The 13,132-nt window shown below is 44.3% G+C and overlaps 1 protein-coding gene across 7 annotated transcripts in view; it reads left to right on the top strand.

Moving 5' to 3' along the window:
- The window catches only part of herc1 (HECT and RLD domain containing E3 ubiquitin protein ligase family member 1), an 85,740-nt gene that overhangs the window by 57,069 nt on the left and 15,539 nt on the right, over positions 1–13,132 (top strand). For 6 of the 7 annotated variants that reach the window (XM_046033260.1, XM_046033261.1, XM_046033262.1 and 3 more), the window contains exons 55-70: positions 972–1,172; positions 1,867–1,997; positions 2,106–2,323; positions 3,794–3,914; positions 4,168–4,314; positions 5,053–5,154; positions 5,242–5,415; positions 6,571–6,870; positions 6,957–7,022; positions 7,169–7,294; positions 9,291–9,429; positions 9,699–9,880; positions 10,071–10,226; positions 11,101–11,223; positions 11,368–11,470; positions 12,676–12,872. In XM_046033260.1, coding sequence (XP_045889216.1) covers positions 972–1,172; positions 1,867–1,997; positions 2,106–2,323; positions 3,794–3,914; positions 4,168–4,314; positions 5,053–5,154; positions 5,242–5,415; positions 6,571–6,870; positions 6,957–7,022; positions 7,169–7,294; positions 9,291–9,429; positions 9,699–9,880; positions 10,071–10,226; positions 11,101–11,223; positions 11,368–11,470; positions 12,676–12,857 — 2,471 coding nt within the window. In that variant the 3' untranslated portion in view covers positions 12,858–12,872. Of the gene's footprint in view, positions 1–971; positions 1,173–1,866; positions 1,998–2,105; positions 2,324–3,793; positions 3,915–4,167; positions 4,315–5,052; positions 5,155–5,241; positions 5,416–6,570; positions 6,871–6,956; positions 7,023–7,168; positions 7,295–9,290; positions 9,430–9,698; positions 9,881–10,070; positions 10,227–11,100; positions 11,224–11,367; positions 11,471–12,675; positions 12,873–13,132 lie in introns of those variants that run through there. The other variant, XM_046033265.1, reaches the window with a different exon arrangement.

The raw sequence follows: 13,132 nt of genomic DNA, 5'->3' as shown, positions 1-13,132 counted from the left end.
AGCATTTAGCAGCTAAAGAGCCAGATAGTTTTCTCAGGAATAAGAGAAGACCAAAACAGCTCAGAGAACATCAAATCAATGCTAATGTTATTCTGTGTCAGCTGGATGTGTGAATAGGCAACAGTTTGCTAACAACTTCATAAGATGTGTTAGATGTTGAGTTTTCAGCAGCCCACAAGTGGCCAAATAAATAAATTAATGCAGCTTTAAGTGTTGGTCTCATTTCTGTTTTTTTCTGTGTTTTCTCATCAGTGATGGCTCTTCAGAAGAGGGCATGTCAGGTTTGGGATCTCCCAGCGACCCTTGCCTGTCTCCTCTGGCGTGGAGTGTCACCGGAAAATATCTGGCCTCCGCCATGGAGAAAATGGTCAACATCTGGCAAGTTAATGGTAAACATATTTTTTTCAAGCTCTTCTATACTGTTTTTATTTTATTATAACGTATGTTGATGATGAGCGCCCTCTGAGTTGTTTTGAAAAACTGTTTCAGTATAAAATGTGTTATGTGGCCCTGCTTGCTGGTGTGTGAGGTCCACAGAATATGAATGAGAGGGCATTAAGATTTTATAGCTCCTATAAAAAATGAATATGCCCGGGGACTGAATGTGGTCCAATCATCTCTTCCTGCCTCCCACCACACACCCTGAAGCAAGCACCATCTGTCCTTGGCTACTTTCAATCGCTTCAAGGGTGAAAGTCCACAATCATATTCCTATTAGCTTTCATGAGCACAATTTCTCTTGTGCAATTGTAATGTGACTGTGTCTTTATTGCACAAGCAAGTGAAACCCACTCTCTGCATTACCGTCTCTCTGTGGGCATTGTTGTGTAATCAGTTCAAGCCCTTGATTTTGCCTTTAAAGAAATGTTAAAGTGTCTTATAATGCATACAGTGGCGCATATTCTCAGTGTTATAAAATGAACAGGGTAACAGCTCTACACTAACTGAGACCTCCGTTCCTCTTTTCTCAGGTGGTAAGGGCCTTTTAGATGTGCAGCCTCACTGGGTGTCGGCGCTGGCTTGGCCTAAAGAGGAGGCAGAGTCCTTGTGGTGCGGGGAACCCAAAGACATGCTACTGGTGGGACGAATGGATGGATCTCTGGGCCTCATTGAGGTGCTGGATACCTCCAGTATGCACCGCACCGAGCTGGAGCACTGCTACAGGAAAGATGGTAAGAAGAGGGAGTTTCTGAATGAATGATACATCTCTGTGTTTATATGTGTTTGACTATACGCACTTGAGCCCCCGATATACTTTCTTTCTAACAATGCGTAGGCGGAGACGGGCGTCGCCGATGCAAACGGCATTGTTCGCATACTTGCCTGCGTCCTTTGCGTGTTCCTGGAGGATTAAACGTGAATCCACTAGGGGGCAGATCATCCCTCGCCGACACCGGATTATCTTCCTTGACAACCTCCGAATTTGCACATCGTAAACAAACCAAACGCAGCGACACTTGATGAGGTTGTGATTTTAATGAGACACCATAACGATCTCGGTAATCGCGGACTAGCTCCTGGAGTTTTATTGTAAACCTCCAACCATAAATCTCCTTTTTTAAAGTCTGCTGCTGACCTCCTTCTTCTTCTTCTTTTGCGTTTAATGGCGGTTGGCAAACCAACTGCGTACCGCCACCACCTGGGCTGGTGTGCGGAACAGTAGATTGCTGCTGACCTGCCTGTCAGATCGACATACTGCCCCCACGTTCATGTGCTGAATTGCATCTCAAATTTCTGGAGACGTGCACAACCTTCGCTCCAAAGGATACGCGTGGCAGCCATCTTAAAGTGATACAAGGCTTTAGTGATAAAACTCCTGCCTGGCCTCGTACCTGTCTTCCAAAGTGACATTTTATCCTCTCTCAGTGGCAGTGATGCACATAGCCTGGTACAGTGAAGACAAGCCTTTTGCTGTGGGCTACGCAGATGGCAAGCTGCTGATCGGATCCAAAGAGCCCTTAGAAAAAGGAGCCATCGTGGTCATTGATGCACACAAGGTAAAATCGTTCGACAAAAATAAAGAATCTGATGTTTTCATTTTAAAACTGTGGGTTTATAGCCGAGTTCTTCTCAGAACTGAATCTCTCTGCGTGTTGTTTTTACAGGAGTCAATCACCAGTATGAAGTGGAGTCCTACTGGTCGGATCTTGCTGACCTGTGCCAAAGAGGAGACTGTGAAGCTGTGGGCCAGTCCGGACTCTCACTCCGACTCAGGCTCTGGCTGGCACTGCCTGCAGAGTCTTAGACACCCCTCCCTGGTTAACGGTGTGGCCTGGTGCAGCCTGCCTGGACGTGGACCACAGCCCCTCAGCATGTTTGCCATGTAAGTTGTTTGAAATAGTAGACATGACGGTGGCGGATCATACTTTCTGATTTTGTGAGTCAGTACTTGAGGTGTTCTCTTTACCTCCTCGCTCATCATTTAAATAATTATGGTTGGTCAATGACGATATTACTGTAAAGTTCATAACAATTTAACACTTAAAATCCAAAGGAAACGTGACCTCAGCTTAAAAGGACTAGTTTGCATCCCTATTTTTCTTCACTAAGCCCCTGCTCTGCTAAATTTCACCATCAGCTTCTGTTGTTTGCAAAATTTCGAATGTGCTCCGATGAACCAAAACCGGCAGCTGCTCATTTTCAGGATGTGGTAGGCGACTATTGGGCCCCGTTTGGTTATTTGATAAATTGAACAAGTGCACCCTTTCCCCGGAGCACATAGCAAACTGTTTGCTCTGCGTGTATCAGCTCCCTGTAAACATGCAGATAATGTCGCTCGCTTGCTAGAGGCAGGCATTCGGTGTATATAATATATGTATTTTGTTATCTTTGGCACCTTGTCTCTGTGTTGTTTAAAAGTTCCAAATATACTGTCACAGGTCCGTGCCCTGATGTAAGGAACGTTTTAACACGCCCAATCCACGCACACAAAACTTGCAGAATCCAGGTCTATCTGTACTTACATCTTGCCGGCTGAATCAGTTCGTTCTTGAGGGGTTTTTTTGGACGGTTCGGACTTTCAGTCTATTTACAGGAAGTTCGGTGGTTCCCGTGTAAACCAGAAACAAACAAATGCACGGAGAAATGCTTTGAAAAAAGGACACGATTATGGTCTCGCCTCAAACGGAGGAGCAGAAGGATTGCTTGAAGTCTTCTCCCCCTTTGCCGCCGATGTTCTGCCGCAACACCGCCGGTGATATAGGCCTATTGTTCGCACATCGAGGACGTTTATTCGGCGAATTTGAAGTAGCCTGTCTCAAAGCGTCGGTAATAGACGCTCTGAGATGAGAATGTGTCGCGAGTAAAGTTGGTGCTGCAGGTAGTAGGCTAGTGCCGTAATAATAACAATATAGTGGCAACGACATCTGTACATTCCTCCTTCTGTCATTCTGCTCAAAGCTCCCCGTGGAACTGTTCAACCAATCCGTGTCAAAAGATAAGTATGGGGAGACGCAGCCCACATGGATGATGACACAAGTCCTGCCAGGTAAAGTCCTTTAGTGCGCTGCATAGGTAACTGCAGTGTGAAACAGAGCCAAAACTAACCGAATGTATCAGAACATGAACTCTGGTTCGGACCTTGGTGCGTTTTACCTGCTCTGGGATGTCCTGTTTATCTTCCATCTCGCAGATTAAGCATAGATTTGAACATTGTTAGAAATGTCTAACTCGCTGCACTCTCAAGGAAATATTTTCGTTCTTAACCCCCGGCATGTTTGGAACACAAGGACAATATATTTCCATGAAAGAATATTTCCTGCGGTTAGTTTTCATGTGTCGCTGTGTTTTTCAGATGCTGCCAGAATGGCCTGGTCTCCGTCTGGACTGTTCCTCAAGACATCTGTAACTTCCCAGAGTCCTGTTCCTCTGACTCAGAGGGATGGTGGGAGCACGAGGCAAAACCTAAATTCATGGTACTTATAATTGCTCTTAAAAATCACCTGACTAATGACATGAGATTTTATGTTGCTTGATGTTTATTAATGTAATATAAAGAAGGTAAAATGCTTGTGGCATTTGTTTCAATTTCCTAGACATACCTACAGATTCATACCAATATATCATGTTGCTTGTTCTCTCTGTACATACTTAGAATCACAAGAAGCACAATTTCAAACCGATCATAAAATGTGATGGTGCCGCTTACACGCTGTCTCTGTGTTGCAGTCATCCCGGTGGTCGCGGGATGGAGCGGTGTGTGTTTTCCAGCTGAAGGGCCACATCACTCCAGTGAGAACGCTGGCCTTCAGCCCGGATGGTCTGGCTCTGGCATCTGGAGGAGTGGGAGGCCTCATGAACATCTGGTCTCTGCGGGTAAGAAACACACTCACACAGATGGAGGTGGAAACGCCCAAACAGGATGTATGGAAATACACAAAGTCACATAGATGTACTTGTGAAATGCGTAAAATGGAAACATAGAGGTGAAAAGAACGAATGATTCTTATGCCTCGTGCAGACTACACAACTTTCAACGTCAGCGTACACAACTTGCCGTCTTGTGACGGGAGTCTTGAAGCCGTTGTAGCGTTCACACTACGTGCTGATTGGTGACAAGGACTCTGTCACCCGACGCTGGTCTCCAAACCACGTTTTGTCAAGAAAACGCACGTGAAATGAGAAAATGGAAATGAGGCGAACCTACAGACGAAACAGCTGTTTGTGATTCTAAAGACAAAGGATCTGGGTGAAAGAATGGATCAGCACACGCAGGTAGCAGGGATCGTCTGAGCTACAGAGAGAGCTGGAGGGGAGTGAAAAGTCTTTCGCGGGGAAAAAGTAGCTGCCTGCTCTCATTGGCTGGATGTGGATGTCAAGTCGGCCGACTCCTCCAGATATTTGGCGTGCTAGATATCTGGCTGGCGTCTGCGAAGTGTCAGAGATATGTCAGGGAGCTGTTTTGATGCGTCGTTGTGTAGTTCACACATAAAAACTGGTGGCCGCAAGGCCGTAAAAATCGTGTAGTGTGAACTGGGTTTTACTGGCTGTTGTAGATCGCACTGCGGCTAGTGTTTGTTAGAGTCAGTGTGTGTGTGTGTGTGTGTCCAACAGGACGGGTCAGTGCTCCAGACAGTAGTAGCCGGTTCAGGTGCGATCCAGAATATTGTCTGGATCCCAGATGTGGGTGTCGCGGTCTGCTCCAACAGGTCAAAGGTAAGACGGCTTGACCTGATTTATATTTTTCCACGTTTCTAGCTTCAATTAAGTAAATATTTTTTGACTCCTCTGCTTCTTTTCCAGGATGTGCTGGTTGTGAACTGCTCCAAAGAGTTCATGGCGTCCAACCATGTCCTGGCCACTTGCCGCACAGCTCTGAAGAAGCAGGGCGTAGTCGGCCTCAACATCGCACCCTGCATGAGGGCTTTCCTGGAGAGACTGCCGGTCATGCTGCAGGAGCAGTACGCCTACGAGAAGGTACAGGGACATTAAATGTTCTCCACATTAATGTATCAACTGTCTGTCTACACAATTTAAATCATCGTAATCTTTATTACTATTAATAGTCAAACTGGAAATGTGTACAAAACAAAACTCCATGTTTAAGTTGGTGCAAGTCTATTTTTTGCAACACATACATTTCATATATGAAAATACATATTCAGTCTAATCAAGTCGGAAAGGTTCCAGTTGTTTTGATCCAAGCAGACAGCTGTGATTTTGTGGTGTGTCCTTAGACTGTATATAAGAAGTGGACGTAGTCATCGTGACGTCACCCGTTGGTTTGCGGGCTGCCATTTTGAAGCCTCGAGTTTGGCCGATAGGGCGCCGCCATGTTGAGTTTTCGCAGCGGCACCGGACGTGACCATATTTGGACGCGACAGCGGCGGAGCCAACGGCCGTGTGCGGAGCTAGCTATCTTGCTTAGCTGGGTGCATCTGTGATTCACGTTAACTGTCATTTTAACAGGGCTGACCGTTTTGTCTAGCGAACAACAGGCTTAAAACTAAATGTTTCCTCTAAATGGGACCATAATTTACAAAATGAACATCATGCGGTGCTGAAGAAGACTTGAAACTAGCGACTGAGAACATAAACTCATTATGAAAGTGTTTACTGAGGGAATAAATCAGCTCATTTTACCATTATTTCTAATGGAGCCAGACTTCTTTTTGCTGTCCGGTCAAAAGAATGCAAGTTTAAAGGACTTCACGTTCGCCTCAGGTCTCTGACCGGAAGCTTCCCGCTTGGGTGCGTCCTAACCATCACTGAGCTGTAAAGTGCAGGAGTAATGACGTGTGATTTAATGATGTATTGCTGCTCTTTATGACCGCAGCTGCTCATTAAACGGCGGAGCTTCATGCATGCTGAGTCAGGTAGCACGTCTTTCTTTGTAGGTGCAATATAATGTCACTATTAAATCTCTGTTAATAATTGCACAAAAGTAAACGAAACACAGAGAGCAATTCCTTCCACTCACATTCAAAAAGATAACACACCAGAAAGCAACACAGGAACAGTACAAGTTGATGTGGTGATAAGTGGTGGGGTTTAAATTTTGGAAATGGTCCCGTTTTGCTGTCCTGCACCCCCCAGTCGTTGCTGATGTTTCCTTGTCTTCTCACTTTCTAGCCTCACGTCGTATGTGGGGAGCAGCTCGTCCACAGCCCCTATATGCAGTGCCTGGCCTCCCTGGCTGTAGGTCTCCACCTGGACCAGCTCCTGTGTCTCCCCCCTGTGCCTCCTCCCCTACGTCACTGCCCACCAGAGTCTGGCACGGCCGTCTGGTGTGCCAGCGAGTGGGCCTGGTTGGACTGCTTCTCGACAACAGTCAAGGCGGCGGAGGCCCTCGCTCGAGGCGCTACCTTCCCCGAGTCGTTCTCTGTTCCCGACCTGGAGCCCGTGCCCAAAGATGAAATGGCTCTGCTCATGGTGAGGGAGGCTGCTGGAACTGTAATTTATAAATAATAACACCTTCTGTTGCATGTAATAACAGCCCTTGTACTCTGTTTTTCCAGGACAACAGTAAATGGGGGTCTGGTATGGATGAGCAGATCATGTCCTGGGCCACCTCTAGACCAGAGGTAATTTAGATTGATACCTGGATTAGCTGTTTGTCTGACTGTATTTATTCTCCTCAGATCCTGGTGACGATAACCGCTATTTTATTTCATGTTTTCTCTTGTCCATTTTTCACTTGTGTGTGTGTGTGTGTGTTGGGTGTTTGCAGGACTGGCACCTCGGGGGGAAGTGTGATGTATATCTGTGGGGTGCAGGGCGACACGGCCAGCTGGCAGAGGCTGGCAGAAACATCCTGGTACCGACCGCTGCCCCGTCCTTCTCTCAAGCACAACAGGTACACAGACGGCACATAAAACTATCCCCAGACTGTCACGTGTTTGACAACATCCACAAAACCTGTTACCTGGTAGTTACATGTAGTTATTTTTATACTTTACTGCAAGAGTAAGTATATCTGTTGCCTGTTACACTGTGCAGATGTATATAATTTAACATAATTAGATGCATATTTTTGTATTTAGAAAGAAAACAAGAGATGCTCTGATTGATTGGATGATGACCTCAATTGGCCTGTTTTCACCGGGCCAATCAGACTCGCATATCCGATTCTGTGCCGATCACATTTACACGATGGTTCACGTCAGCCACACACACACATACTCTAAAACATGTTGTCGGCATGGACGTTCTTCACCGTGAGCGAGTGTAAGGCCAAAATATGTTTTCCCACACAAAGACTTTACTCAGTCAGACCGCTGAGGTATGTTAACAACCACCAAAGCGGGCTATATTTGGCGACCCATTTTAGCACCAGACAGAGAGAGATGTTATCTGGTATTACGTTAGATAACGTGGACACGGTGGATATTTTCCTACCATGGACCATAGCATGGCCCCCGCGAACGGACGACATGCTAAATTTGTAAAGCCAACAGTGAACACACCGCTGCCGATTTATCATCCAGTACCACATTGGTCTCCGTAGGCGCCGTGAAAACGTTATCACAGGTGAAATAATCCAAACCGCAAGTTGTGTTTTTTGGTGACTTTATAAATAAACGTGCTAATGAAGAAAGTCAACTGAGCAGACAGATGGAGGGAGAGAGAGACAGGTGTAGGTGGGTGTGTCTGAAGGGAAAAGCAAGGTAAGCAGATCAAAGCAGTTTGTGAGAAAACGCTGAAAATAAGGTGGAGAATTAAGTAGAATTAAAATGGTGGGATAAGAAGTAACCTGCTAGAAATATGGTAATGTATTCCCCCCACACTGCAGTTCATTTTCAGTTGGATTTTATTTGTACAAAAAAGCTCCGTCCAGCAGCCTAACCTGGAGCACTTTTGTATTTTGAGATGCAGGGCTTAAAGGGACTGAAAACAGATTTTACCTGATGTTACTCATGCCGATTTTGTCGAATACAGATTTTGTCAGAATTGTTTTGATTGTTGTGCGCTTAGATTTGTGAAGTGTCCACTGTTTGGCATTAAGTGGCACAATTAACTGTCTGGTTTCTCCAACTTTCAGTCAAAAGCAAAAATCAGCCATTAAACTTGAAAGAAACAATGATTTGACATTTATTGTGATAATTATCGATATCCAATGTTATGAAATTTTTTAACGTGATAACATTTGTGGCCATATCGTCCAGCCCTTTTCCCACTTCAAGCATTGATTATAGGTGTTTGCAGAAAAGTTGACCCACAGACTGAATATTTCTTCATTACAGCGTACAATTATTTTCTCGTCTCGTGAGCTAAGTGTATCGTCACACCCCTAATCTGAGCCACTATGTCCCCATCAGTTTTTAACACAGTTACGCTTTTGCCGCTTACCTTTCATCTTTGTTGTAACTCCTGAACACATTTCAGGCGCACTGAACATTTTCTTGCTTTAAGCCCTGGAGATGTGTTTGAGTGAGAGACGGTCCTGTAACCTGCTGCAGCTTTAGAGAAAATGTAAAATTGATCAATTGAATGGACCACAGGAAGAAAAGTCTCAAATGCTCATTCTGGTGCTACTTGGGATCCGAATAAAGACATTAAGAATGTTTCATTAAAGAAAATTTTCAAATGTTTGTGTGTGATTTCAATTATAGTTCTTAGAGAGGAAGAAAATTGGAATTGTTTCCCCTTTCAGTTAATGAAATTTGGATTTAATAAGGTATCTCCTCTGACAAGGGGCCATTTACCAGCTAAACATTTGATTCCTGTTATCGTCCAATGTCATAAAATGTGATTATTATCGCTCCCCTTGTTAATATGCCGTATATCACCAGCCCTACCACTGTTCATGTACTGCATCATGTCCTTATTCGCCACCTGCTCTCCTCCTTCAGGTGGTGTGTGGTCAGAACTGCACCTTTGTGATTCAGCCTAACGGGACGGTGTTGGCGTGCGGGGAGGGCAGCTACGGCCGTCTGGGGCAGGGCAACTCTGACGACCTGCATGTTCTCACTGTGATCTCAGCTCTTCAAGGTGACGCTGACAAATCTGTTGTTCTTACCAAACATACTGTCAGATGAAATGCCTGATTCACTATTGTCTGTGTATCTGAAAGTAAGACGTGTGTGTCGTCTAATGACAGTGGCACTGGGATAGAGTTGGGCTTTGATAATCTAATAACTGGATAATCAAATTTGATCAGTTGAGAAGGCAGAAACAGACGTACAGTTTTGAGTGGTGAGAGAGTTCTAGGAGATGTCTTGCCCGCAGCTTGACCGCGTGGTCGTCTCTTTGTCTCTCAGGTTTTGTCGTCACTCAGCTCGTCACATCATGTGGCAGCGACGGCCACTCCATGGCTCTGACGGAGAGCGGTGAGGTGTTCAGCTGGGGGGACGGGGACTACGGTAAGCTGGGCCACGGAAACAGCGACCGGCAGCGCCGACCGAGACAGATTGAAGCGTTGCAAGGAGAGGAGGTGGTTCAGGTCAGTTTTATTATTTATTATTTAGAAAAACCATGGATACAGTAAAAGGGGATTTTATTCAGTTCTGGAAAACGAAGAGGTTTCAGCGCACCGTTCAGTTCAAGTGTGCCCAACAGTAATATACTATTTTGGTGCTTATTTTGTAGGCTTTTCTTAGCGTAATTGCAATCATATCTTTGCTCCCCTTCAGATGTCCTGCGGGTTCAAACATTCGGCAGTGGTGACAGCTGATGGAAAGCTCTTCACGTTTGGTAATGGAGATTACGGCAGACTGGGTTTGGGAAACACCTCGAACAAGAAGCTACCAGAGAAGGTCACCGCGCTGGAGGGCTACCAAGTCGGACAGGTAGGACAGAAAAAGAATTGGAACTACCTAGGGCTGCACGATATTGGAATATTTTCTTTTTTCTGCGATATGACAAAATATAGGAATTTTTTATCAGATGACTTCAATTGCTGTATTTGAAAAGAATTAAGCATCCAAGAATTATTGGGGTGATTTTGTAGAGAAAATGCATACAAAAAATAATAAGCCATCGTTTCTTGAGCTTTAATGCAGTAAACATATTTTAAACAAAAATGATAAAAATAAAAGAGCACCAGCCCACTGAGTGCTTTACAAAAGTAGCTTTTATTTTTGCAACCAAATCCACTATTTGGGTGGTTTTCTCTTGTTCCTCACTTATGTTCAGGTTGTCGTCAACAACCATCGGGGGGCAGGGTCTGCTTTGGTCGTTTGATAAACTGATTAAGGACAGTATTGTGATTGGTGGTTTGCTGTGCATGCAGAGCCTGCGTGTCACTCACTAGCAACAAACTCTATCCAACATCCCGTAAATCAGAGTAAATGATGTTTCATCAGACTTCTCTTGTAGATTAATCGTGGAAAATGAGAACCGTGCGAATTTTCCTTTTGTATCAAGCAGCAAAAAAGTTGAGGTGTTTGAGTTCATTTGACTTGCTTTCCATTGCACATCCTGCAATGTGACAGTCTCGCATCGTCATATTGTGATTTGGGGAGGGAAGGGGTGAGATTTATTTAATTATTTTGCATAGTCTTAATATTTGTATCCATAATTCACGTTCACAGACAGGACTACAGAAAGAAGCATTCATCTTTTAACAGCTTTTTTTCCCTTTCTTGTGTTTAGACAGCTGAAAAGTTTAGTAGATGATTAACGTTCTCTCCAAGTTTATGCTGACATGTGTTTCCTCCTCAGGTGGCTTGTGGTCTGAACCACACATTAGTCGTCTCTGCTGATGGAATGATGGTTTGGGCTTTTGGCGACGGAGACTATGGAAAACTGGGACTTGGCAATTCCACAGCCAAGTCGTCGCCTCAGGTAGGCGCTGTGACTCCGTGAGGCCTGCTGCTCCACGTGAGCTGTAAAGCGAAGATGTTCAAACTTATGAAGCTGATTCCATCTTTAAATCTTGTTTGAGAGTGAATGTAATGTATGTTTGTTTTGATTTTTTAATTCCTTTAGAAAGTGGACGTGTTGTGTGGAATCGGCATCAAAAAAGTGGCTTGTGGAACACAGTTCTCTGTGGCGTTAACTAAAGATGGCAAAGTTTTCACATTTGGCCAAGGTACGCTATGATTTGACGTTTTCTTTACACTCAACTGATTTCTAAGCTAAGCTTAGGCTTTAGGACATTTAGTTTTGCATTTTTCACTATTTTCTGATGTTTACAGACTAAACGGTTAATTGAGAAAGTAGTCAGCAGATCAACCCATGATGAAGTAGCACTAATAATGATAAATACTGACTTCATAGTTACATTTGGGTAGCTTTGGTTCTGTGGCGTTAAGGTTTTTTATATTCATAAACCCTAATTACATTACATGTTTTATCATGCAGTAAAGAAGACAACTGCAGTATTTTCACAATATAGTTCATGTTTGGAACATTAATTGTAGTTTTTTCTTTAAAGGTGCCATATAATGATCATTTTCACGTTGATACTTGAATTTGGGGTTTCTTCTAGAAAATGTTTACATGCTTTAATGTTCAAAAAACATAAGAGCCAAACATAAAAGCCCACTTTCTTCTGATTGGCCAACCTCCCAGAAGCTTCCTGAGGGGCAGCTTGCATAGCGCTTACACAATGTCTGGAGATATGGATATGTGAGACCAGGCCTCACTGATTACTGTACAAAAACAAAACTTGAGAACTAGATCAGATGTGCTGCTCTGCCTCAACGTGATTTAAAGCGTTTCCTGATGGACAGATGGCTTTACTTGTTGTTAGTTGTAACTTTAGCCGCTAACTACTGCTAATGATAGCTGCATGTAGCTAGTTAACCGGGCAGCTAGCCGTTCTGTTGGCTGACTGTCCAGACTCGAAGCTTAGTGCTTCAGGCGCTTTTGCTTACGCCTCTAACGTTAATACAGGAGCTTTGGACCGCTGGGAGTGCTCAGTTCGAGACAGCTGATAACAGGAGCTACCGCTAGCAGCAGCTAGCGTTTACTGTAGCTTTAGCATCAAGTACAGCTATCTGTCCATAAGGAAACTTCGTAAATCATGGAGAGTTAATGCAGAGCAGCCGGAAAACATCAAAGGGAAAACCAGAAAATATTCACCTTTCCTTTATAACCGTAAAAGCCAGAGGAGGTCCTGTGCTAAACAGATCTGTTCATGATGTCATGAAGGGAGCCAAATTCAAACGGCGTGTTTGCACACATATAATCTGAAACACTGAGCAGGAGAAAAAAGTGTGGGGACATGAGAAAGAGCATTTTGCATAAAATAGGACCTTTAACATTCAAATATTTGTTATTCCCCTGCTGCAGATCGTCTAATTGGCTTGCCAGAAGGCCGAGCCAGGAACCACAACCGGCCCCAGCAGGTTCCGGCTCTTTCAGGGGTCCACATCCAGGATGTCGCTGTAGGAGCTGAACACACGCTGGTGCTCTCCTCCACGGGAGACGTTTACACCTGGGGCAGCAACTCAGAGGGACAGGTAACCTGCTGACCCACCCACCCTGAGAGGTTGTCACTCAGTGATATTGCAAAACAGAGCCAACAAAGGCAAATTGAGGAAACTATTTATAACCTTCAGCCAGCGTCTTGTCTGGAATAATGGATGTTCCGTTAAGTAGAAATACACAATCTAAATTTAAAGTCAGCATCGTGTTATTATAGCTTTAAAACTTTATAACATGTTACAAATAATCTTATTACCTACTTACTACCTAAAACAATAAGTTGATTAAACAGTTGTCAGAAATTGAACCAACATTTTATTAA

Source organism: Micropterus dolomieu, linkage group LG20 (assembly GCF_021292245.1).
Source record: "Micropterus dolomieu isolate WLL.071019.BEF.003 ecotype Adirondacks linkage group LG20, ASM2129224v1, whole genome shotgun sequence".
Classification (NCBI taxonomy): Eukaryota; Metazoa; Chordata; class Actinopteri; order Centrarchiformes; family Centrarchidae; genus Micropterus; species Micropterus dolomieu.
Note: the sequence above shows the minus strand (reverse complement) of the source record. Positions and strands in the feature narration are given on the sequence as shown.